Source organism: Glycine max, chromosome 16 (assembly GCF_000004515.6).
Source record: "Glycine max cultivar Williams 82 chromosome 16, Glycine_max_v4.0, whole genome shotgun sequence".
NCBI classification, from domain to species: domain Eukaryota; kingdom Viridiplantae; phylum Streptophyta; class Magnoliopsida; order Fabales; family Fabaceae; genus Glycine; species Glycine max.
Window position 1 is genome coordinate 19,166,955 of NC_038252.2, and position 26,315 is coordinate 19,193,269.

At 37.1% G+C, this 26,315-nt stretch overlaps 2 protein-coding genes across 2 annotated transcripts; one reads left to right on the plus strand and one right to left on the minus strand.

The window, feature by feature from the left end:
- Positions 1–152: 152 nt before the first annotated feature.
- LOC100800348 (chlorophyll synthase, chloroplastic) lies at positions 153–26,245 on the minus strand. The gene is made up of 15 exons (XM_014768972.3): positions 26,060–26,245; positions 25,789–25,833; positions 20,195–20,283; positions 18,804–18,891; positions 18,517–18,602; positions 18,322–18,408; positions 18,170–18,235; positions 18,011–18,094; positions 17,855–17,916; positions 1,797–1,872; positions 1,637–1,699; positions 1,426–1,507; positions 863–939; positions 688–735; positions 153–557 (listed from the first exon to the last, which is right to left on the minus strand). The coding sequence occupies exons 1-15, from the start codon at positions 26,175–26,177 to the stop codon at positions 495–497; spliced, it is 1,134 nt and encodes a 377-aa protein (XP_014624458.1). The 5' UTR covers positions 26,178–26,245; the 3' UTR covers positions 153–494.
- LOC102659388 (leucine aminopeptidase 2, chloroplastic) lies at positions 3,317–15,583 on the plus strand. The gene is made up of 17 exons (XM_041010225.1): positions 3,317–3,648; positions 3,763–3,834; positions 4,007–4,062; positions 7,072–7,164; positions 10,091–10,166; positions 10,254–10,369; positions 10,541–10,993; positions 11,085–11,132; positions 11,570–11,966; positions 12,059–12,253; positions 12,400–12,625; positions 13,291–13,417; positions 13,781–13,876; positions 14,166–14,243; positions 14,586–14,646; positions 14,864–15,050; positions 15,380–15,583. The coding sequence occupies exons 7-16, from the start codon at positions 10,874–10,876 to the stop codon at positions 14,995–14,997; spliced, it is 1,482 nt and encodes a 493-aa protein (XP_040866159.1). The 5' UTR covers positions 3,317–3,648; positions 3,763–3,834; positions 4,007–4,062; positions 7,072–7,164; positions 10,091–10,166; positions 10,254–10,369; positions 10,541–10,873; the 3' UTR covers positions 14,998–15,050; positions 15,380–15,583.
- Positions 26,246–26,315: the final 70 nt, after the last annotated feature.

Here is a 26,315-nt window from a genome sequence, read left to right on the forward strand (position 1 = left end):
ATTGAATCAAGTTTTGTGTTGTTTATAAGTTGTATAAATACATGTTAAATGAATTCTGTCATGAACTCAATAACGTGAGTGGTGGAACGGATGAAGAGTCGAGAACAATAACTAAAGTTTCAAGTTTTCATCTCAAATCAATGACGGGCCAAACATAAGGGTCCCAGATTCGAGGGAACAATAACATGTCTGTGTCTACACTTTGTACAATTTATTGTCTTTTAAAGCTTCCTAAAAAGAAACCCCTTCTCATCCTAAAATAATCAAAACTTGAACAAGTGGAAACGAGGAGAACAAGGAAAAAAAAAAAAACACAATACTGGACAAGCCTAGGTCATACTCCTCCTTGAATGTAGGGTGGCCAACAAAAGCTATGCCACAAATCTTGAATGCAGGTACCTAAGAGAAGCCACTCTTATCCTTCTAACCGGTGGCTCCCTTCGTCTTTATTCTATGAATTTAATGCCCCTTTGGCAAATTTTGCACATCAAAGATCAGTGGCTAGTTGCTAGAGCAGTAACCAACAAACCAAGCACCAAAAATGGCTGTGCACTAGCCTGCAAACACGAGTGTTCAATTAGTTTAGAATAATTTACTCTAAAAAGATGTCCACTTCTGGGGCATTGCTCATTTGGCCACTTCTCCATTTTTTTATGCTTAGAAGCTAAATTTAAGGTCAATATGTACCTGATATTTAACATCATATTTCACAGGGTCCTTGCGGAAATACTTGAACTGCAAGGCACAAGATGATAAGAACCAGTGAGATGCTAACATAAATTTAGAAAGAACGGTTTAGCGTGTATGCAGCAGTCACATGATTGTAAACAATATTTTAACATGTGTGCAATTGTGTACTTACCTGAAAAAAGACTTGTGGAATTATTAGGCCAAGTAAAGCTAACGCATAAAACGGTTTATCAGCCCCAAGTAGATATCCTGCAACCATAAGTTACAATTTAATCCATTTTGCATTTCTTGTTACAAAATAATGATTTATAATGAGAAATACTGAATTATGAAACATATGAAAAAAAAGCACAAAATCCTCGTAACCTCTCCTAAAAACCTGGTTTCCAATATTAATTCTGTGTTGATTATAATATTGCTTTTACTTGTCAATTTGAAATCACCGGTCATGCTGATGCCAACAATTTATGATAACCAGTGCTAGAGTTTTTCTGAGACCTAAGTTTAGATAGAACTTTACAAACTGTGACTCTGACAAAATAAAAAATGGCCATCTTGGTTATAACCAAGTACAAATATCAAATATGGTTTAGACAAAAGATAAAAGCAAAAATCAAACTACAAGTAGTAAACAAGGACAAGGATAATGATTAAGTAAATATGGTGAAAAGTTTCTAACTGTTTTGTTTGTATATATAGTAATTATTTGTATATATTTGAGGGATCAAAATTTACCAGCTACAGATAATTGTGTAATGTCAATAGCGCCAACACATATCCACTTTGCAGTTTCAGCACCAAAAGCAACTGGAAGAGACTACTCAAAGAAGGTAGCCAATACAAAAGTCAGTAGAAGCTACTTTAATGACTGTACATGATTAGAATTTCTAAAACATGAATGAGTTCAGAGTACTGTTATTGAAAGGCAAAGGACAATAGAGTAGACCTGAAGCCCTAGAGCCCTATCCCCTTCAACACTTTTGAAGTCATTGACAATAGCAATTCCCAACTGCAATGTGATACAACAACAATATTAATAACCATTCTTATTTGGCATATTATCGTATTCATATCCAACAAAGTGCCATGTAGAATATATTACATACTCCAGCTATGCTGTATAGGAGTGTGAGAACAATTATATCTGGTGTAAGAGTTCCAAACAAAGCCTGACCCGCCCACCTGTCAGTAAGAAACCAATCAAGATCTTCTGAGATACAGTGCAAGTCCAGATAATAGAACTTAACACTTATTAGTAAATAAAAAAGGACCAGTTTAATCATAATTCTCTGTTGATGAAATGTAGGATTCACCCAATTATGCTTTTATAGCAATAATTGCCACATTCCAAAAGTAAAATGCTATCCAAAAGCAATAATATTTAATATATTATAAAAAGAGCTCCATGTGGCCCATCCTACCAAGTGGAGAAAGGCTTAATTGTTGTTGGAGTGCTACTAACACATTATTATTGACTAAAGTTTATTAAAAATTAAAAAATAATAAGTGAAACTCATTAAATATGTAGGAGCTACAAAATTGTGTTTTGCCAATAAATTTCAATTGATAATAGTGTATTATAAGTATGCTAACATTTCTCTTGTTGTATAAAAAGGGCGGCGTAGTGCACCTGGCTTCCACTTGCTGGTGTCTGGGAAAAGTAGATGTAGTGATGTACGCCACCATGGCCCACCCTCTTAATATTTTAATTATACTATACAAAAATATTTTGTAAAAAAAGATATTAGCCATGCATCTTGCATATAAAAGCTAAGAACCATTCTTGTTCAGCAACTCATCTATCTCAGTATACAAATAACCAAAGGATTAACTGAAAACATGTACATTGTTGGAAGAAGAAGAAGATTTTATTTCATTTGGCACACAAAATACAAGAATATGATCCCCTATTTATACTAGAATAGAGTGGCTATTCACATAATTTGCTTATTCAAGAATACTGAATGCTCACATAATTGCTTATTCAAGACTTTGTAACTTACAACTTTACAACTTTCATCTTCCACAATTTAAGGCTCATAAAACTTGTTATTATTATTTTTCTAATTAATATCTAACATCCTCCCTTAATTGGAAAAATTCTTCTGCACACCAAGTCTTGCTCGCAATCTTCGGAAATCTTCAAATTTGAGAGGCTTGGTGAAAATATCCGCAACTTGATCTTGAGTTTTCACATGAGTCAATTCTACTTCTTTCTTGGTAATGCACTCTCTAATGAAATGATACCTTGTATCTATATGCTTACTTCGTTCATGGAACACCGGATTCTTGGCAAGCTCTTGTGCTGATCTATTATCAACATACACTACTAAAAAATCCTTCTTTTACGTCGCACATTCTAAGGCGGTTTCCTAGAATCGCCTTAGAATGTGTCTCAGTGGCATTTTTGTAAATAAAACGAAACTTACTACGACGGTCGCGGACACCCGTCTTTGTTATTATGGCGCAATGGGTTTTTCGTAATTTACACCCTTTCTTCTACTGCGGGTGTGACAAGTAAACCGCCTTTGTATGTTGCCCATAAACATACAAAGACGATCATGGCCTAATAACCGCCTTTGTACAGAGAGAGTTGCTGCACGTGCCACACACGTGAGTGTGTCTTTTCGATTCGGGCGTTCACGTATTCGATCAGTTCTTCGAAATCTCCCACGACGCGCTTGCCCTAGCAGCAGCTTCTCTCCTCTGCCGCCATACCTTCCTCTTCCGCGCTTCTCGTCCATTTATGCCTGAGCTCCTCTGCCGCCATACCTTCCACGTTATCTGCCCTAGCAGCAGCTTCGCTCCACGCTCCTCGTCCGTTTCTGCCCGCGCTCCTCTGCCGTCATACCTTCCACGTTATCTGCCCTAGCAGCAGCTTCGCTCTGCGCTCCTCGTCCGTTTGTGCCTAAGCTCCCATCCATGCCGCCGATGTAAATTCCGTTACCACTCACAAAGGTCGTACATCTTTCCGAGATCAGCTTCTAGTAAAATACCCCTTTTAGTTCTGTACCCGTTTTACAATTTTAACTAACAAAAATTCTTAGTTTTTAAACTTTCGAAATGAGGCAGATAATGTGGTTGGCCACCCTCTTGAACTTCAAAAACCTCCACCTTAGGCTCAACAATCTGACTCAACTTCAGGTAGTTTTAATTTTTTTTTGAAAAAATGATTTCAATTTTTAAAAGTATAATCATAGGTTATGCTAATTGATTTGATTTGCACGCTACTGCAACAGGGGTTCAGAGCATTTTTGGTTGTTTTATTGTGTTTATAGTGTCGTGCTTTTTGTCTAATCTAGTGCTGTAATTGCAGAGGGATGACATCGTGAGCTTCCTTCGCTTAACATTGTTCCTAGTGCTTTTGTTAAGGTATGACTAATTTCGCAGTTTTTTTGATCATGTGTCTCAACAATCTTTTTGGTTTTTTGTATTTTAATTCTTAGCAACTGTGTGTTGTCCTTGGTTGGGGTTACATTGTTAGCATTCATGAGCATAATGGTAGCCATGGTTGGTCTGTCCGCTAAATTTTCTTGAACACAAAGTAAACCAATATGGATACATCTCATCATTTCATTTCGTGAATTCTTGTTTAATGATGGATCTACAATATATATAGCTGTCCGCTCGTTCCAACTTATCCATGCCTGCAAAACATGCTTATTAGTTCATGGATTCCACTTTTACATTATTTTTATGGAGCTTGTAATCCTGTAATCGATACTTTTAATTGACAAAGTAGAAAAAATAGATAAAAGGAAGACTTACAAAACTTAGTAGATCCTCAACATTCTCCCCATGATGAATGCCGCTGTCTTTTTAGTTAGAAATCTCATATTTAATCCTCGCCATATATAAAAATCCTTTGTCAGTGACAACTGACAATTATATGATTTACAAGTGGGATAATCCGGTGACAAGTATAATCCTTTGTAATGACTTTCCCAATCCAATTGTGCTTTCATGTTTGGATCTGCATATACATCCATTAGTTTTAATTTTGTGTCAATAGTTAGGTTTTGTCTTGAACCACAACTGAAATATAGAGAATCAATCTAACTATGCAGTCATTCAGATGTACCAATAAGTGTTTTAAGACAAGAGTGAACTTGAGCATAATTCAAACTACTAACTGACTACTTGTTAGCTCTGTTTGCAAAAGGCTAGCAGCATATAATATTTTTGTTCCAGCTTAAAAATAAGTGTTTTCAGACAGGAGTGAACTTGAGCATTTTAATAGAGCATGTTAATGCTAGGAAGATAGCACAGTAAGCCATTCATATATTCAATCATTATTTGTCAACTCTCTCTCTCTTGCCCACCCAGCTCGTATTCTCAAACTATACTTAATAATGAATTCAGATTCATTAACTAGTAGAAAAATCATATGTATAACCTTGGGCTGGGTCTGAAAGCACAGTATATGCTTCTCCAATCATTTTGAAAAGCTTATCAGCATCCTTGTACACCTCCTGTGAAATTTCCTTCCAAAGTTGGCCTTCATCTCCAACTTCACTTCTAGCCAACAACTAACCAGCCTAGATTCAAACCAGAAACAGATAAAATAAAGTTTCCTAAGTACAACAGTTTTGAAAGCTAAAAATGAGGGTGGCTCGCCTTTATACCCAAAAGCTCATACTAAGATAACTATAATGCAGGCACATAAGATTCTAACCTTGTCTGCATGATGTCGGAGAGCTGCCTTGTGGTATGCCTTCTTGATATCTGTTGTTGTATCAGCTGATTTGATTCCTCTGATATTGACATTGTAAGAGGTTGGGTCTTTAATAACCTTACGGTTCTGAATGAGGTAAGGCACATAGCAGAGTGTGTGAAATTGAGAGAGATGTTGAATAAGAAGAAAACATAAGTTGAGAAAACATCTTCTAGCTATCTTTATCTTTTGGTTTTTGGCATAGAAGCGGTTTTCAAAACTTAGTAGATATTGGTGCATACCCAATACTTAGGAAGTCACATTGCATGACTTTCGTAGCCAAGCTAAGAGTCATCTTTCAACTTAAAAAAAAAAAACTTAATTTCCCTTGGCTGCTTTGAGACCTCAGGATGTCTGCAGTAGGCATTGATATCTAATGGGAGGAGTGTAGAATAGTACATGCTCTGCTCTTTATAATTATTAGTAAATTATAATTATTATATACTTTTAGGAAACCAATTAGACTAGATTGATAATGTAAAATAATGCTCTGCTCTTTAATTATAAATTATATTTGTGATAAATTCTTTAAAAGTAGTATTTAAGGTTGTCGTTAACAAATTCATTAGCCGAAATAATTCAATCTTCTCCTTCATCTAGTGTTATATGATCTCCGATTTCCTTTTTCAGTACACAGTGAAAGTACCTATCAAAAAACTTTAAATCAAATTAATTAAGTTAGAGATGTTTATGTGTATGAGAATGAATAAGATGTAAATTTTCTTTTCTCTATGTGAGTATATGAGTTAAGGGAGGAGGTTACAACTCAGTAACTGCTCCTCACCAGTTTGAACTATACTCCTTTAGTGGGGATCATGCGTTTGGTCTTGCTCGAGTATATGACATGTGTGTTGAGTACCTACTGAGTTTATGACCTGTAGGCACATAGGTGTTTCTTTTTTAATTAGACAGTATTTGATTCAATTTTTTTAAAAAAGAAATGTTGAATCAAACAATTTTTATATAACAATTGTTAACTAAAAATAAATAGCTTATGTTTAGAAGAAATTATGAGAGTAATGAAGTTTTAGAAAAGTTAATTGGATAAACTATCTAAACTTTTGGAGAAAATAAATATGAAAATATGTTGCTTTAATTTCTTTCATTGCAATGAACACTTCGAATGTGGATCTATTTGTAGGCTCTTTGGCTTCAAAATAGTTGTTTGTGACCAAATGGTCTTCCAAAGTAGTATAAGTTGCCTCTTTCATACAATTGTGTATTGACTTTTTTTCTTTTTTTGTCTTTTATCACTTCTGAAATCACCTTTGGTCCTTTTTCAAAATCCTTATCTATAAATTGTATTTGAATTTGAAGTTTGACAAGCAGTTTTGACTTAGGTTTCCCAAGGCACATTGTTTGAGAATTTTTGGAATCGATCAAGAATTTTTCTTCTAAAGCTTCATATTCTGCAACATGATTCTCAAACTACTTCTGAATACCTGTAGTAGTGCTTGTACATCAGTCTTTTTGTCTTTTTTGTTTCGCTTTGTTTCAATCAGTACTTGAAATTCTAGGATAGATTCTTACTTCTGGAAGACATTTCACTTCAGTTTTAAGCATGCTGCTTCTGATATAGCAATTTATTGCTTCAAAACAATGTAGATACGTTCATATTAGTTCTTGTTCAATTTGCATCTTCTGATGGAGCTTTTAATCATATGCAGATTCTTGGCTTGCTACCTTTTAGTCAAATTCATCCCGATCATATTTATGATCATACACAGTTTTTGGTCTGATTGCATTTTGATCTTCTGAAGGTATGCTCAGTTTGGTATGCTTCTAACAATTGTCCTTCTAGCAGGCCTTGCTTGTAATGAGAAATCATCATACCTTTTAAGCTTTTGGACACTTGCATACTTTAGTTTCATTGACCTCCAGCTTGATGTTCCATGGTATAAAATAAATTCATGTTCTTATAATCACATTCTCAAAACAAATCATTAGTAACTTAAGTTCAACAGACTTGAAATTTGCTTATTGAAATTGTCTTATCATTAAAAATTCATCTTATCAGGGGTTTACCCTCAACATATTGTTCTAGTGACATTAATTGTCTATCTTTAGTTTGTTGCATGAGTCTTTCTTAATAGGAATGTTTTAGTAGTTGATAGGGTAGCAACAACCTCAGGTCATAAAAGTGGGATTTAATGGAAATTATCGAAATATAAACTCTAACAAATTCGAATTGAGCAAAGATTCTATCTTTAAAAGTACATGTAATCTCTATAAGAAAAAAAACTAAACTAAACCACTCTTAATAATTTATTAATGCTGGTATCTATATCACTATTGTACCTATTCCTTTTTTTTTTCATTTGGGTTAATTTAATATTGCAACTCAAATTATTACAACCAATTAACTGTGCCATACATTAAGATGTAGTAGAAATTATTTCAATCAAAGTCTTCAAATCCCGTGCTGCTTGTCCTTCAGGCCTAGTTGCATCTTGCATAGTCTGCTTCACCTTAAGAGCATTGTCTCTAATCTTCTTTCCCTCTTCCTACGCCAGAATCAGATTCAAGCTTTTAAGCAATCCATTTTTTGTGAACACCTTTCCTTCCATTACCACCCCAATCTCCCAAACATCTTCTATCAATCTTCCAGCCACTCCTTGATCACCAAAGAATGGCCTGCAGATCATAGGAACCCCACCATAAACACTCTCAGTCACTGAGTTAGGTCCATAGTTAGAAACAAAAATATTTATAGTAAAGTAGGCTAAACTATGGGCTTTTAGAAAAGTCCAAAGGGGTTAATAGACTAGCTTATTTAGAAATAATATAATTTATAATTGAAATATTAATAATAAATATATAATAAGGTTAATTATACTAAGTCTCTGGTTAATTAATAAATTTTATTGAGTCACTATTTTTTTTTGCGTCCTTAATAAAAAAAATTGTTTTTAGTTGTTGTTATTTTGTCTTAATTCTTTAAATATATCCATTTTTATAATGTTTTGTTCATTTGTATGAGCTCCTTTGATAAATATTTAATATGGATTAATAAGAAATCATCGTCAAATTTTAGGGACAAAATTGCAAATATTAGAAGGATTAAAACAAAATAAAAAAATGAAAAATAATTTTTTATTTTATTAGAAACTTAACATAAAATAAAAAATATATTAGGAAACTAAAATAAAATTTATTAATTCATCAGAGAAGGTACTTCAAGTATTACTTTTGGTTCATCCTACATTTTCCAGCAAAGTAAAACAATAATGATATAGAGAAAAGGATGAGAACTAAAATGAAATTACATAGTAAACAATTGTGAGAGAATGTCCACATTTGAAACCTTTAAAATGGAGTGTCTATTTTTTTCCTCAAGATATCTCGACCTCTTCTCCATCCCTCTCTCACTCTCATTTTTCTATAATAATAACTTTTCTTTATCTACCAATCCAATTCTCTGAGGATTGTGGTTTTGAGGTTGATGAGGTCGTGAAAATTTACTCGCTGCATATCATGACATACATGATAGATGATTTCCTAGTTCTAATTTATTTTGTCCATAATATAGTCATTTGAACTATTTTTTACTAATATATATATATATATATATTATCTTTTGGTTTTGATCAGTTCAGATGTTGTATGCCAGTGAAAAATTGTTATAAGAGAGGCAATAGTACCGAGGTTATTGACCAACTCTGGAACATCAAACGCACAAACATTAGAGAAAATAGACTAACTAACAAGCACAGTTGGCGATAATCTCACAAAGACTAACCAAATATTTAATCTTAGCAGCCTTAGTCATTCCAATACCTTTGTCAATGATAGACAATGTGTTGTTGGTCTTGTCAGGAATAATGTGAATGAACAACTCTGGCTGACCTATAAGTACCAGACCTATAAATAAATTCATTTATTTCAAAGGATGAGACGCATATTCAATGCACTTCATTTATTTTAATTGTTATAAATAAATTCTTTTAAATTTCAAAGAACCAGACCTATAAGTAATCAACATAAATATAAATATTGTACATGCTTGTATTAATTAAAGTGCGTTGTGGTCTTAATCCTCTAAAATTAAGGTTGATTACTAATTATGCTTGCTCACTTAAGAGACAAATTTCAGAGGATTTTTTTCCCAATCCAATCAGTTGCTAAAGAAACCACAACTTATATTATGAATATATGTGCGGCATAGATTATGATATGGTTAGGCCTATTCTTTGCATGACAAGAGCTACTATACTGCTGGGAATGATGGTGAAGTATGAGATGGACAAAAGTGTTCAACGCTCAAGAATCAAGATAACTCCCTTTAAAGTAGATGGATTAAATTCATACTACAAATCTAAACTTGTTTTGGGCTGTTGTCAAGTATAAGATGTATTCCGTTTTGACCTAAAATGCAAAATAAAGTTTCTAGTACCTGCTTAACTGCATAGCAATTTGATTGAGGGTATTTTGTTATACTCAATAATTTGAGTCTTCTGGTTTCAACATCTTCTGCATTGCTAATATTTTGATATTCTGTCATTTGGCATAAATCAAGATTCATATAGATCATTCCATGTATTTATAGTTAAAGTTTGATTGAATTGCATATTGGTATCGTTTGGCATAAATCAAGATTCATATAGATCATTCCTTGTTATTTATATAAATCAAGATTCATATAGATGCTTTGTGAAGTCATCTGATTTTTGTTTCCTGCTTTTGCAGATTTGCTTCATGTTTTCTCAAATCTGTCAAGAAATATCAATTTCATTGAACATACACGCATTGTTGGTTGGAAACTGTGAGTGAATTGCTCTAAATTATATTCTGCATGTTTTTCTCCCCTTGCAGTTGATTGTGATTTCCTTGTATTATTGCTTATATGCAGGAACCAAAGAGCAAGACCCATCATTATTGACCCTGCTCTTTACTTATCAAAGAAATCTGATTTAGCATTGACTACTCAACGAAGAACACTTCCGACGTCTTTTAAACTGTTTACTGGTATGTCTATATCTATTATCTATAAACATTTATAAATTTTATTTTCTACTGCAAATTTAAAGTAGGATGCCCTTTTAAGGTTTAGCAGTCCTAGGGTTATAAAATATCTAGCTACTAATTGGCTATCAACATGGCAGAATCCTATATTTTTCTCTTATGTTATGTGAACAGGCTCAGCTTGGGTTGTACTGACTCGGTCCTTTGTGGAGTATTGTATACGGGGATGGGATAACTTTCCACGGACTATGCTAATGTATTACACAAAGGCCCAACCTCATCTGTGGTACCCACCCTGTCCTATAACAACGTTTGGGAACAACAAAGAATCTAAGTAAAAGACTAAAGTTAGGGATTATTAGACAAACATAGGTAGTATAAATACAAGCATTGTACAAAAATCCACAAACCTGATCCCACAAATTTGTAATTACTAGAATGATGAGTTCCCCAGTTAAATAACAACAACAAAACCAAAAATGTATAATAGTAATAGACTAGCTAATTATGAAAGAGAGGGCTTCAACAACCAACCAAACACTAGGAGAGGTAAAAAAAAAGACATTGGATAAACAGGAGCACCTCTGGGAGCTCAGCCGTGCATTAGCCGTTTTAGCATCAGCATCTGTAAGTGAAAGTAAATTTTTATATTTGCCAGACTAAGTTTTTATGCACTGATGAATGCTTGGAGTCATTCATTTGTCTGATACTTTTTCAGTCAGTGAGCAGGGAACGTGAAGAGTTTTTGAGGCTTGTTAGAAAGGAGGTATATAGATTCTATTGCATATGAATACATTATGGCCCTTCAAAGAAAAGTCAAATTGCAATATCTTTTAAATGTAATTTAGTATGTGTTCTCCAACGAGGAAACTCATGTCGCACACTCTCGCACGTGCCACTCTCGGTCTCTCACATCCTTCTAACATCGAAACACCCAAGGCCAGTCTAAACTCGTTAACTAGTTTTTCTCATTCAATCTAACGTCCCCAGGTTTTGTTTAACTCTTTATATGATTTAACGATGTAAAAAGTTAATAACTTATGGATTTTATCGTTGTGGGGGTTTACTTTAAATTTAACTTTTTTTAGGGGTGACTGATTGGATTTGAAATGTATTGGCGTATTTGTGTGTGTTTATTGATGTGATGTTGAAAATGCGTTTTATGTTTGTGAAAATTCATGGAAGATCTCTTTTGGTGCTAAGGATGTTGATGTGACAGAATGGAAAGGGGACATTCTGGCAGTGGGTGTTACAGAGAAAGATTTGGCTAGAGATGCAAACTCGAAGTTTGAGAATGTGATTTTGAGCAAGATTGACTCAAAGTTGGGTGGCTTATTAGCTGAAGCCTCTTCTGAAGAGGATTTCTCTGGCAAAGTTGGTCAGTCAACTGTTCTTAGAATTACAGGACTTGGATCAAAGAGGGTTGGATTGATTGGTCTTGGTCAGTCACCTTCCACTCCTTCACCTTTTAAGGGTCTTGGCGATGCCGTTGTGGAGGCTGCCAAGTCTTCTCAAGAAAGCAGTGCTGCTGTCGTTCTTGCCTCTTCTGAAGGACTGTCTGCTCAATCAAAGCTTAGCAGTGCTTATGCAATTGCTTCTGGTATTGAATTTATGGTTTATATTTGTGGGATATATATAAAAGCTTGTGATTTGTAGTTATGCTTGACAATGTGCGGGCTTGAAATGTGCCAGGGGCTGTGCTGGGATTATTTGAAGATAATAGATACAAGTCAGAAGCAAAGAAATCAACACTTAGGTCCATTGATATTATTGGTCTTGGGATGGGACCTGAACTGGAGAAGAAACTGAAGTACGCAGGAGATGTTTCTTCCGGAATTATCTTTGGAAGGGAGCTTGTAAATTCTCCTGCTAATGTGCTCACACCAGGTTCATATGACACTTTGAATGTATATGATATGTGATTATTGTTCCTAGTTCTGTAGTTGCTTGGGGTGCAGTTGGCCAGTTTCATATCTGTGAGGGAATTTTGTTTCTCTAAAATTGATCAGTGCTTGATGATTTGTTTACCTCAGGGGTGTTGGCAGAAGAGGCAGCTAAGATTGCTTCTACCTACAGTGATGTTTTCACTGCTAAAATATTAAATGCCGAGCAATGTGCTGAATTAAAAATGGGATCCTATCTGGGTGTTGCTGCAGCCTCGGAAAATCCTCCTCATTTTATCCATCTATGTTACAAACCTCTGAGTGGACCTGTCAATGTCAAGTTGGCTTTAGTTGGCAAAGGTTTGACTTTTGACAGGTAAATAGGTGACCTATTTATCTATAACTCAATTAGAGAGTGATCAATCTGAAGTGGGATTTCCCTAGTGTGTTATCCATGGTTTTGATTTTTTGTATTATAACTTCAATCTGGTGTGACATTAAACATTATAACTTCAATTCATTATGATGTTGTAACTCCATAACAGGGATTTTCCCTAGTGATCAATTGGTTTGATTTCAGTATTATAACTTCAATAAGAGAGTGATCAATTTGAAATGGGATTTCCATGTTTGACAAACCATTTTAGTTAACTTGTTGCTTATTTAACTAGTTTATAAGATTATTTGACCAAAATAGAGATATTTGGTAAACAAACATATCTCACCAGCCTGTAGCAGTTTTTTAGATGCTAGTTGAGGCAGCTTTTGAGCTTTATACGTTATTTTTTTTTTCATTTTTATCTTCAATACTTTATTAAAATTTATCATTTATTATTTCCTTTAGTATATCACATTGTTTATCCTATTTTTTTAATTTTTTAATAAATATCTAGTAATTTATTTTCATAATTTCCTCCGCAATCTTAAAAGTCTTATCATTTTAATTGATTCTTATTTAATATAATAAAATATCCATCATTATAATGAAAACGTCTATTTATCTCTTTAAATTATTATTTTATGTTGTCTGCATATTATTAGTGGTGGCTACAACATCAAGACTGGACCTGGCTGTTCAATTGAACTCGTGAAATTTGATATGGGTGGTTCAACAACAGTTTTAGGAACAACGAAAGCTCTTGGTCAAATCAAACCTCTAGGGGTGGAGGTCAGTCATTTATGTCAATAGTCATGTCTTTTTCTTTGCATAGAATAACATTTGGTTTGATTGATTGTTGCATGGTATCCTATGTTTTTCTATCTTTCAATGTTATGTCAAGGCTTTTCTTAGGGGTGGTGATGGGTGGGATGTGGCAAATCATGGGTTCATATACATAAAAGTGATAAAACCAATTGCACTTTTTGTCTCAGGCTCAGCTAATGTTTTCCATAATGAACTTATGGAATATGAATTTTCATTCTTTTCTGGTGGCTAATTTGTTTAGAGTTCTGATGGAGATTGTGTAGTGTCTTTTGTGGTGTATTAATGATAATGCATGCAATGCCCAGATTAAAAATCCTACATGTGCAGGTTCATTTTATTGTTGCAACCTGTGAGAATATGATAAGTGGAACAAGTATGAGGCCTGGAGATATTGTCACAACTTCAAATGGAAAGACTATAGAGGTGTGGATTTACTATATTTTTTATTTGTAGATTTTGTACATTAAATTTATGCTTTTTAATGTGATACTGACTCGTAGTATCTGGTGGATTTTGTTTCAGTTTCAGCCGTTACTTTGCTGTATTTCTTATTTGTAAACAAATTAACTAATTTCAGTTGCATCGTATACATATGTTATATTAAAAATCAATTAATTGGAGTTTTGGCCTTGATGATTTATTTAATATAACATGTGTAGTACTTTACCCCGTTCTTGTACTGAGGATTTGATAGGCTTAACATCTTCCCTAGGTTAACAACACTGATGCTGAAGGTAGACTTACCCTGGCAGATGCTCTGGTATATGCTTGTAATCAAGGTGTTGAAAAGGTATAACATTACGCAGCTATGCATTCTTTCCATCCTTATAAATCATAAAAGCTCCAGGTCTCCCTCCCAAAAGATTTGCTTAGCATTTAAAATTTTATTTGTATGTTTGATAGATTTGTTGATTAATTATTTGATGAATTTATACAATTGTTATTCTTTAAAAATATTTGTGGGTAAGTTCAGTTCTTTATACAAAGATTGCTGAAAAGTGCTGACTTTGGGCATTTTGTATTTACACACTTAACTCTATTGTCTTCATATTTTTGGTTTTTGGTTTCAATTTACATAAGCTTAATAATTGTTTTTAGAATGGTGCTAATGGGTTGGTCAACTGTTCTTCAGATTATTGACTTGGCAACCTTGACTGGGGCCTGCGTTGTTGCCCTTGGACCCTCAATTGCTGGTAATTATAAACTAAAATTATATTATATCAAGTGTGAATCTGTTCTTTTTTTTAAGACCATATACCAATATTTGCTTGTAATAAACACAAAAGGGCCTAATATTTTAGTCGGCACCAAAAGCATTTGTATATGCTCTGGTAGAGGCTGGACCTGAAAGGTATATCTCTTAAAATGCTTCTGAGTCCTAATTACTATTGCAAACTATTGTTTTTGAAGGTGTGTTTACACCCAGTGATGACCTAGCAAAGGAAGTTTTTGAAGCTTCTGATGTGAGTGGGGAGAAACTATGGAGGTTGCCATTAGGGGAAAGTTACTGGGAAACAATGAAATCAGGAGTTGCTGACATGTGAACACTGGTGGTCGACAAGGTGCTGCTATTGTGGCTGCTCTCTTCTTAAAACAGGTTTGCACTAAATCATGATATAGATCATGTTATTTTCTGAATGATATATACTGCTATTTTTTCGCTCCATGTTTCCCCTAGTGATTGTGTTTCTTCCAAACTTCGACAAGCAGTGTTCCACATAAAATGTGTGCACTGGTGCATGAACTATCCCAATTTGAAGTTTAAAATAATCATATACAAACCATTTATTTAAGGAGAATTATTGCTGGAAAAAAATAGATGCATTGTAAATATGGAAGTGTGTGTTTCTTAGTTGTCTGGCTTCTTGTTGTGTCGTTCCACTGCACATTCATGTTAGCAGTTTCTGAAACAATTTTCCCTTACAGTTTGTTGATGAAAAGGTTCAATGGATGCACATTGACATGGTTGGTCCTATGTGAAATGACAAGAAGCGTTCAACAACAGGATTTGGCATTGCTACTTTAGTGGAAAAGCAGCATAGCTTCTTGTACTAATTTATAAATTTCCAAAAAGTAAAAAAAAAAAATCCATATTCTACATCGGTTCAATTATAAACGATGTAGAAAATATCCTCATTCTACATCGGTTAAGCGATAAACGATGTAAAAACTCTTCAAATTCTACATCGGTTGATTGAAGACCGATGTAGAAACCTTTCCATTCGTGCCCATTCTACATCACTTTAGTGATAAACGATGTAGAAAATCTGCTAATACTACATCGGTTTGACTATAAACGATGTAAAAACCTTTCATTTTCTACATCGGTTGATTGATAACCGATGTAGCCACGTTACCATATCTAGTCATTCTACATCGGTTGAACTATAACCGATGTAATAACCTTTCATTTTCTACATCGGTTGATTGATAATCGATGTAGAAACCTACCCATTCAACATCGGTTGTAGCTAGACAACCGATGTAGAAACCTACTCATTCAACGTCGGTTGGAGCTAGACAACCGATGTAGAAAAGCCACCTTTCAAACTCGGTCATAAAACCGATGTTGTGATTCAATGATCCCGGGTTACCACCACGCGTCATAACCGATGTAGAAAGGCCATTAGAACCGATGTAAAAGGCCTTTTTTTTAGTAGTGATAGATCTTTGTGCTTTCCTTTTGCAACAACTAAAGTTCCTCCAACAATTTTCTTAGACAAATGGCATGACATGTGCAAGAAGTTGCAGCTACATACTCGGCTTCACAAGTAGAAAGTGTCACAATGCCTTGCTTCTTAGAACTCCATGTAAAAACACAATCACCCATAAAAAATACAAATCCGGTAGTACTTTTTCTATCATCAACATCTCCGGCAAAATCACTATCACAAAATCCCACAAGCTTATAGTTATTGGAGGGAGAATAAAACAATCCAAAATCAATTGTACCCTTCAAGTAACGAAGAATTCTTTTTGCGGCCTATAGATGAGGAGAGGTAGGAGCCTCTGTAAAGCGACACACAACTCCCACCGCATATAGAATATCGGGCCTTGTATTGGTTAGATACCTTAAACTCCCCACAAGACTCTTGAAGACTGTGGAGTCTACCTTCTCTCCTTCATCAAACTTTGATAACTTCAAGCCACCTTCCATAGGTGTGTTCACGGGATTGCAATCAAGCATATTAAATTTCTTCAACACTTCTTTTGTGTAGCTTTCTTGTGAGACAAAGATACCATTCTCCGTTTGCTTCACTTCCATTCCCAAGTAATATGACATGAGTCCCATATCTGTCATATCAAATTCACGAGACATGGACTCCTTGAAGTCTTTAAACAAATTTGGGTTATTGTCGGTAAAGATAAGGTCATCCACATAAAGACAAATAAATAAGACATCACCATTATTAAAAGCTTTAACATAAAGAGCATACTCATTTTGACAACGAACAAACCCATTGTCTTGGAAGTACTTGTCAATGCGAGTATTCCATGCCCTCGGTGCTTGCTTTAGACCATACAACGCCTTGTTCAATTTCAAGACTTTTCCTTCTTGACCTTCGATGACAAAACCCATTGGTTGTTCAACATAGACATCTTCTTCAAGATAGCCATTTAGAAATGCCGATTTTACATCAAGCTGAAAAATTCTCCACTTCATTTGAGCTGCCAAGGAAATAAGAAGACGAATGGTCTCCATGCGGGCAACCGGTGCAAACACTTCATCATAATCAACTCTATATTGTTGCTTGTAGCCTTTAGCTACAAGTCTTGCTTTGTGTCTCTCAACCTCTCCTTTTGCATTCTTCTTGATTTTGAACACCCATTTGACTCCAATTGCTTCTTGACCCTTGGGAAGGCTTGATAACTCCTAAGTGTTGTTCTTCTCAATGGCTTTGATTTCTTCTTCCATGGCTTGTCTCCACCTTTTGTCTTTCATTGCTTCATCAAAGTTTAAGGGCTCACTGTCAACAAAAAGATAAAACAAATCATTTATAACTTCAGTTTCATCATATAATTCTTGAATATTTCTCATTCTTATTGGCCTTTCACTTGAACTCCCTTTGGAAGATGATGAGGCTTCATTGGTTGAAGGAGTTGGTAAAAGTGCTGGAGTTGAATCATTTGGAGTTAAGGCTTCTTCATCTATTTCTTCAAAGTACGGGAAAAAATCATAAGTGTCTTCTTTCTCCTCCCAATTCCATGTGCCTTCTTCATAGAACTCGACATCTCGGCTCACAATTGTCTTTCCATTGTTTGGATTGTACAATTTGTAGCCTTTTGAGCTTGCATCATAGCCAATGAACACATGTTTCTCACTCCGATCATCAAGCTTGAACCAGGATAACAGTTTAAATCTATAGCAATTAGAGTTTATCGAAGTAGAAGATACCACACCATGGCAAGCTAATGTAACTTGCTCCAAGGGCAAAGTTTCCAATCCATCCATTTTGTTTTAACTAGAAAGAAATGTAGAACTTGGTCAAATGATCAAAATAAGCAAGAGAAATAGAAAATATAAAGAAAAAATCAGGACAATTAAAAAAAAACTACCTTTAAAGGAGGCGCAGAATATATATAAGACAGTATGGCTCCACCCACTGCAAGGTAAAATACTATAGGGAAATCATGCCCTGCCTGTAAAAGAGAATACTTTTACCAATCAAGCTTCTGATAAAAAACGACCATGAGACTATTGTGTATTGTACCCACCCATATGTCCAATATACCAGCCAGAGAAAGACCACCAAGCAGCAACACCCATATTTGAGTGATTACCTGCAAGATTTTGAGCAAAAGGTAAAACAATAAAAATGAAACATGGCAACTAGAAAAGACATCTCAGTCTCAGGTTTAAAACATACCTCATTCTCAGATATTGCCCCAGAAGGAATTGATCTATAAGGTTCATTTATTGCGTCAATTTCTCGGTCATACCAATCATTCAGAGTCTAAAAAAATTAACAACCCAATAATTCAAAGTTATACTTATGTCAGTGAGATATTCCCATCCAATAGCAATTGGCAAAACTTTATATAAATAAGAAAAAAAACACTACCTGTGTATATCCTGTCAGGAATGGGCCGGACATCATCATGCACACAATTGATTTAGCAACATCCTCAAAATTCCAATGAAAATTTCCTGACCGGAGATCATAGTAGATTGAGGACTTCAAGAAGTTGTCTCAAATAAAATATAAGATTCTATACCATGAAGGATGGAGCATTAAATATAGAACTTTGAACATGTGTAAACAATTATCACATTAATATGCAGGACCAAACATTTTAGTGAAAATGCATGTCAAGTTTTAACATTATGCTAGTTGATAGAATTTAGTACCCGAGGCAGCAGCACCACAAACTACTCCCCAAACTAACGGAGGCCAAGTGACAGGCTTTGTGAGTTGAAGACGAATCTTCCATTTATTCTGCACCATATATTACCCAATCAATTAAGAAACACAATATTTTTTTTTAAAAAAAGTTATCTAATAACTGCATTAATTTACAGTTATCTGGTAACTGCATAATTTTACAAAGCTATATAAACTTGCAAATGTAATTGTTAGTAATTTAGAACCAAAGTCAAGCTTACCATGTCTCAAAATATTAAAATAAATTTTCAATAATGTGTACGAAAATAAGAATAGATTAATGGGCATTGGTGGATTGTAAAAGACACATATTCAGATTAATATACTGTGCACCAGTGAAGTCAGCAAATTTTTTGGAAGAGTTTGCAAATAACAATATAAAGACAATTTCCTACAAGATGGTCCAATCATCAGTTTAGGAATTTAGATTCATATCAGCTTGTTTACCAATGATGCATCATGCATGGTTCAACATTTTAGTTGCAAATGATGACACTTTTTTTCCCAACCCTTCAATCAGTTCAATCGCATCTTACATATTTCACGGGTTAAACGGAATAGCCATTTGGAAAGCCAGTTAGTTATGTCTCTAACAGAAATTTGCAAACCTTGATTTCAAAGGAAGGAAGTGCCTATTTAATATAAAGTAGTTTATCAATTGCTAAATATGCCATTATGAAAACCTATTGTCTTCACCTACTTTAAGCCTTTGCAGATTGAGATTACCCAAAAAGTTTATGGAAGCAACCCAGGCTATTCTAAGGTAAGCTAAAAAGAAAATAGTTAAAGTTCACTATGTGATCTAATTCATGCCACTTTGTCCTTGTACTACACTCTGCTAATAGTAAGCACTATTTGTAATTACGTTTTGACATATTAAAACAGACACATAATACTTTCATCAACCAATTTAAACCAACACCAAATTTATTAATTTAGTGGTTCTTAGTTGACCTGTGAAGCAAAATTCCTGCCCAAGGAATCACGTGGAAAGGTTCCAAACAACATTTGTCTACAATTTTTCACAATATCAAATAGAGCAACAAAATCATAACCGCAACTGCAAGTTGAAACCTTGTCACTTGGTAATAAAATTGTTGCAATTCTCTTTATTTAGATTGATTCTATGACTGTAGTTACCCAATCACTTAGGGGACTATATATAAGGCTTTTTGTCTAGCCATGAACTGCTATAAACACACACAAGCACGCAAAAGCAAAATTTCTGCCTAAGGAATCAAGTGATTGCAATTCTCTGAATTTAGACTGATTCTATGACTGTAGTTACACAATCAACAAATCTACATCAGATAATGGAAAGAAAATTGTAATTGCAGAACAGTTGAGGTAGACTCACTGTTTCTTGGGCAGCTCCTTTGATACCAAGAAGCTGATTGAAGCTTGAACCATCTTTAGATGGCGCTGCACCCGGTGCCTGAGATTGAATTGCTCAAATTAAACACCCCACCAATTGGGGCAAAAAAAAAATTCTGTGAGAAACACAAAAATAATGGGAAATGAGCAGCACCACCAAACCAAAAAAAAAAAAAAAAAAAACCAAGACACTGTTAGTGGTCGCTTCCACGAACGAGGGTAGCTACGTGAGAAAGAAGACGATATATATATATATATATATATATATATATATATATATATATATATATATATATATATATATATATATATATATAGAGAGAGAGAGAGAGAGAGAGAGAGAGAGAGAGAGAGAGAGAATAGAGAAAAGGCTACGTGTATTATTTCTGATATCCTTCATAAGCTCGTTTTTAGCCTTTTATACCTTCAGTTTGGTTACGTAACAGTCTAACGGCCTAACAGAATTATTACACGAATACCCCATATTATCCCTCAGCTTCTAGAATATGCCATATGCTATCCTCGCCTCTGCATGTTTCGTGAATGCTCTAAATTTTGAGTACGTAGTCTTTCAAGTAGCTAGGAGTGTTGTTTCCTCTCTTGGGCCTTCCTACTGCTAACCTCTGGTTGTTATCGTCATTGGGCCTGGTTATTTGCTGTTCAGGGTTGCTTCTCGTAACATTCCCCTGTTCTTCAAACAACACCTTGTCCTCAAGGTGATGAAGCTCCTGAAGACTTGCCCAATCTTCCCAAGAGGTTTTGTCGGGGTGCAGGCCCTGCCACTACACTAAAACCATCTGTTTTGGCCCATGGTCCGTAGGAATCGTTTTATGGCCCAAAATAGCTAAGGGTGTGGAAACAGGTTGATTATCCATGGCCCCTGAGGGTAGTTTCTCAACTTCCACTGTGTTAGGTGATCCCATGAAGGGCTTCAGAAGGGAGCAATGAAACACAGGATGGATGCGAGAGTGCTCTGGGAGTTCAAGCTTGTATGCAATTGGGCCCATCCTCACGATGATTCTAAAGGGTCCATAAAAATGCCTTGAAAGCTTGGATTGACCTGTTCCAGACACCGTGGTTTGTTGATACGGCCTCAACTTGACCAGGACCCATTCATTCACTTGGAACTCATGATCTCTACGATGTCCATCCGCGATTTCCTTCATGCGAGCCTGAGCTTTCTGAAGCTTTCGTCGAAGTAGGGTAAACATGGCCTCCCTCTGACTGAGCAACTCATCCATTGTCGCCACCGTAGACGTGCCCGTCAGGTACTGTGGAAAACTTGGTGGTTTGCGGCCAAAAGTGACCTCAAACGGCGTCAGTTCTGTGGCTGAGTGAGTGGATGTATTGTATGGCCACTCCGCCCACAGAAGAAAATGCCCCCATACGCTTGGCCGGCGATGCATGAACGCTCGTAAATATTGCTCGATGATCCTATTCGCAACCTCGGTCTGCCCATCCATTTGAGGATGATAGGCAGAACTCATTCTGAGTTTAGTACCACTCAGGGAAAATAGCGATTGCCAGAACTTGCTGGCAAAAAGAGGATCTCGATCAAACGTGATGCTCCGAGGCATGCCGTGCAACTTGCCTACCATATCCATGAACAGTTGAGCCACGGTCTGGGATGTGGGTGAGGAGGAAGCATACCAAGGTGCACCCCTTTGGAGAAGCGGTCCACGACAACAAAGATGCACGTGTTACCACGATAAGCAGGGATTCCCACGATGAAGTCCATCGAAAGGTCCTTCCATGGCTGCGACGGCACAGATAACGGACATAGCAGTCCCTTTGGTTTTGCTGGCTCATACTTCACGAGTTGACAACTAAGCAGTTGGCAACAAAGTTGTGCGTGTCGCTCGCCATAGCATCCCAAGTGAAGTTCTCAGCTACGCGATCTAGGGTTTTACGGAAACCCATGTGTCCCCTTGTTAGGGACTGATGAAATTCAGAGAGCAGGGTCTTAATGAACGAACAGTTTGGAGGTAACCAAATTCGACCTCGATGTAAGATGAAGTGCTGAGTTAATGAATGGTCAGGGTATGCCTGCATCTCTGCGCGTATCTTCTCCCTCAAGGTGACAAACTCTTGGTTCGTCTGCAATTCCCTACGCAAATCTTCAAGGAAAGTGAAGTGAGGCACCGAGAGAATGAGAAGTGAAGCAGTTGTTGATCCCCCTGACCGAGATAATGTGTCTGCAACCACATTGCTTTTGCCTGTTCTATATTGAATAACATAATCGAAGCCCAGTAATCGTGCTAGGTACTTTTTTTGTTCAGGAGTTTGAATAGCTTGATTCATCAGTTACTTTAGGCTTCTATGATCTGTCAAAATCACAAAATGATGTCCTAGCAAATACTGCCGCCATTTCTTAACCGTGGCGGTGATGGTGGCCAGTTCACAGACGTAGGTGGAGGACCTAAGTAGCGTTGGACATAATTGCTTGCTGAAGAAGGCGATTGGGTGTCCTTCTTGTGAGAGAAAAATGCCCATTCCCGAGCCCGAAGCATATGTTTCGACTGTAAAGGGCTTAGTGAAGTTGGGAAGAGCAAGCACCGGCGCCGTCGTGACTGCATTCTTAAGTGTCTAAAACGCGTTCTCCGCCTCCGGTGACTACAGAAGATCTGCCTTAGTTAATAGTTGAGAGAGAGGATTGGCTATCGTCGCATAACCCTTTATGAATCCGTGATAGAACCCTACTAAACCAAGGAAACCACGCAAGGCTCGAGTTGTTCATGGCTGCGGCCATCTCTGAATAGCTTGTACCTTCTCAGGTATAGGCCGAACACCGTCGCCGGAAACAATGTGACCCAAGTAGTCTATTTGCTTCTGTGCAAAGGAACACTTTGCGAATTTGAGGGTAAACTTGCCATCCTTCAACACTTGAAACGCAATTTCTAAATGGTGCACGTGCTCATCCAAGCTGTGACTGTAGATCAGTATATCATCGAAGAAGACGATGATATACTTTCGTAAGTGTGGCTGGAACAACCTGTTCATCGTTGCTTGGAATGACGAAGGCGCATTACAAAGCCCGAAGGGCATTACGCGAAATTCGTAATGCCCATGATGGGTGCGAAACGTTGTTTTGCTTATATCGGATTCTCGCATCAGGATTTGGTGATACCCTTGCATCAAGTCCAACTTAGAGAACCAGACCGCGCCTCCTAGCTCATCCAGGAGTTCATCCACCATCGGTATGGGGAAACGATCTTGCACCGTGATCGCGTGAGTGCCCTGTAATCAACGCAGAAATGCCAAGTTCCATCGCCCTTCTTAACCAACAATACCAGAGATAAGAATGGGCTAGAACTGTGTTGTATATGACCTTGCCTGAGCATGGCTGCGACTTGGGTTTCTATTTCTTTCTTTTGAAAATGAGGGTAACGATAGGGTTTCACGTTAACCGGGGCTGAGTGTGGAAGAAGTGTGATAGTGTGGTTTGTGGGTCTCGATGGAGGTAAAGCAGATAATGGTTGGAAAAGGAAAGAATGTTTAGTGAGGAGCTTTTGGATTGCCGGTATCGGGTGCGTAATTGGCAGTGGTGTCACGGTGGGGGATTCCATTTTAATATGAAAATAGGTGTTGGTATTACCTGTGTCTACCAGGCGACACAATTGAGAGGGCGAAATCATTTGCAGAGACGTATCGCGATCCCCTATGAGCTTGATCAGTTACCCATTGTAGATAAACTTCATAGTAAGCGCAGTGTAATCCGTTAGGACTGGCCCCAAGGATTTGAGCCACTGAACCCCCAATACTACATCAGCCCCTCGAATTGGTAGAACGTGGAAGTCCACCTGGAAATCATGCTTCTGGATCTTCACTGAGATATTTGTGCATACCTGGTTGCACTGTAATTCTTCGTCGTTACCTACCGTCACTCGCAGCGTGGAAGTATCTCGTGGGCTTAATTGTAGAGAAGATACTAACTCCTGTTGTAGGAAGTTGTGCGTACTTTCGCCATCTATGAGGATTTGGACTCGATGATCCTGGATTAAGCCTGTGAGGCGCAAGGTTTTCGGTGCTCCTTGACCGGAGAGGGCATGCAGACTAATCTGCACTGGTGACGTTTCCTGCGAGGGAGGAAGAGTTAACGAAGGAGGTCCGGGATCAATTTCCTGAGTGTACTCGTATTCTTCTGTGACAAATAAGAACAAAGAAGATGTGCATTTATGGCCTCGCGAATATTTCTCGCCGCAGTTGAAACATAAACCTTGTTCACGGTGGAGGGCTAATTCAGATGGCGTTAACCGCTTGAAAGGGATGGTTGCTGAACGTGGTTTGGTCACAGATGGCAGTAGGGATGATTCTGGCGAAGGTCCATTCGAGGAAAGTGAAGGTCGCGTGTTGTTCACTACAGGTGGTGCAGTGGAAGGAGGTCTACCTCCCTGACGGCGACTGTCGAGAAGTTTTTCTTCATGAGTCATGCATATGAGACTGCCTGAGCCAGGGAGTGAGGTTGCATAACCTGTACCTCCCTTTGAATCGCAGGGCTAAGGCCGGATACAAAGCAACTAAGAACAAACGGCACCGGAAGGCCGATAACTCTGTTAGCGAGAGCTTCGAACTCCGAAAGGTACGCTGATACCGTGGATCTCTGCGTTAATTTGCACAAAACTCTCGTAGGATCTTCGTAAGCTAAAGACGAAAACCTTGTGTGAATGGCATGGAGAAAAGCTGACCACGAGGAGAGTTGGCTGCTACGATACATCCATTGAAACCACGCTAACGCCAGGCCCTTCCATATAGAATGATGCCGTCGTCAAGCGATCATGATCCGGTGTCGCATGGTACTCAAAGACTTGCGTAACCTTGAATATCCATCCTTCAGGATCTGATCCATCAAATCGCGGAACCTCCAACTTCAACCTATAGGCTACGTTTGTTGTGGCCGCCGTGGAAGCACCAGCAAACGACGGAGGAGCGTGGGGGTTGGTATGTGAAGTTTCTAACTGATTCATGCGATTAAGGAGTTCATCGAACTTCGAAGTCATTGACGCTGAGAGTTTCGCGAAGGCATCTTCCCAACGATCAACACTAGTCTTGGAGCATGTAGCTTCGGCCATGGCGGAGAGGATTCAATGAAAGCACCAATGTTAGTGGTGGCTTCCATGAACGAGGGTAGCTACGTGAGAAAGAAGACGATATATATATATATATATATATATATATATATATATATATATATATAGAGAGAGAGAGAGAGAGAGAGAGAGAGAGAGAGAGAGAGAGAGAAAGAGAGAGAGAATAGAGAAAAGGCTATGTATATTATTTCTGATATCCTTCATAAGCTCGTTTTCAGCCTTTTATACATTCAATTTGGTTACGTAACAGTCTAATGGCCTAACAGAATTATTACACGAATACCCCATATTATCCCTCAACTTCTAGAATATGCCATATGTTATCCTCGCCTCTGCATGTTTCATGAATGCTCTAAACTTCAAGTACGTAGTCTTTCAAGTAGCTAGGAGTGTTGCTTCCTCTCTTGGGCCTTCCTGCTGCTAACCTCTAGTTGTTATCGTCATTGGGCCTGGTTATTTGCGGTTCAGGGTTGCTTCTCGTAACAAACACCTTCATTGGTATCAGTTTCTGTTGCTCTAATTGATTGTCTCCTCCCTGGAATGTCCATAAAAACAACAAGAATTTCAAATCCACTGAAACAAGCCACATCAAAAAAGCATAAAAACTGCAACTTTGACCATCTTGGTCGCTAAGAAACTATTAGAACATGATTGGTTAGCACATTGAAGATGGGGAAACAAAAGAAGGGCCAAAACGGTATTCAGAACACACAAGAGTAGACTGAAATAGCAACCAGAAAGAGGTGGTGTGAGTCACCTACTGGAAAATGAGACAGAAAAGGCTGGCAAAACGGGTCGAGCTTGAAGCGAAGTGATTCTGGTGTGTGAGGTTGGTGATATTCTTGGTGGAACCGAAACCATGTTGAGTAGAGAAGCCATTGCAGATTTAGAGCTTGAAGATGCCTTGGATACACAGAAAAAGACACGGGTTATCGATCCTTTAAGTGGTAGTGATAAACTAGTTGGAATAAACAAAGACAATTGTCACTTACTGCTGGTTCAAACAGGGTTCTATTT

What these genes read in the sequence shown, in the direction of transcription:
- LOC102659388 (XM_041010225.1), top strand. Translation starts at nt 10,874, where the DNA reads ATGAAAGAGAGGGCTTCAACAACCAACCAAACACTAGGAGAGGTAAAA. An exon ending in TGCTTATGCAATTGCTTCTG is followed by an intron (nt 11,967 to 12,058) that starts GTATTGAATTTA and finishes GAAATGTGCCAG; the next exon opens with GGGCTGTGCTGGGATTATTT. An exon ending in GTAATCAAGGTGTTGAAAAG is followed by an intron (nt 14,244 to 14,585) that starts GTATAACATTAC and finishes ACTGTTCTTCAG; the next exon opens with ATTATTGACTTGGCAACCTT.
- LOC100800348 (XM_014768972.3), bottom strand. Translation starts at nt 26,177, where the DNA reads ATGGCTTCTCTACTCAACATGGTTTCGGTTCCACCAAGAATATCACCA. An exon ending in TCCTGACAGGATATACACAG is followed by an intron (nt 18,409 to 18,516) that starts GTAGTGTTTTTT and finishes TAATTTTTTTAG; the next exon opens with ACTCTGAATGATTGGTATGA. An exon ending in ATTCTGCGCCTCCTTTAAAG is followed by an intron (nt 17,917 to 18,010) that starts GTAGTTTTTTTT and finishes ATTTCTTTCTAG; the next exon opens with TTAAAACAAAATGGATGGAT.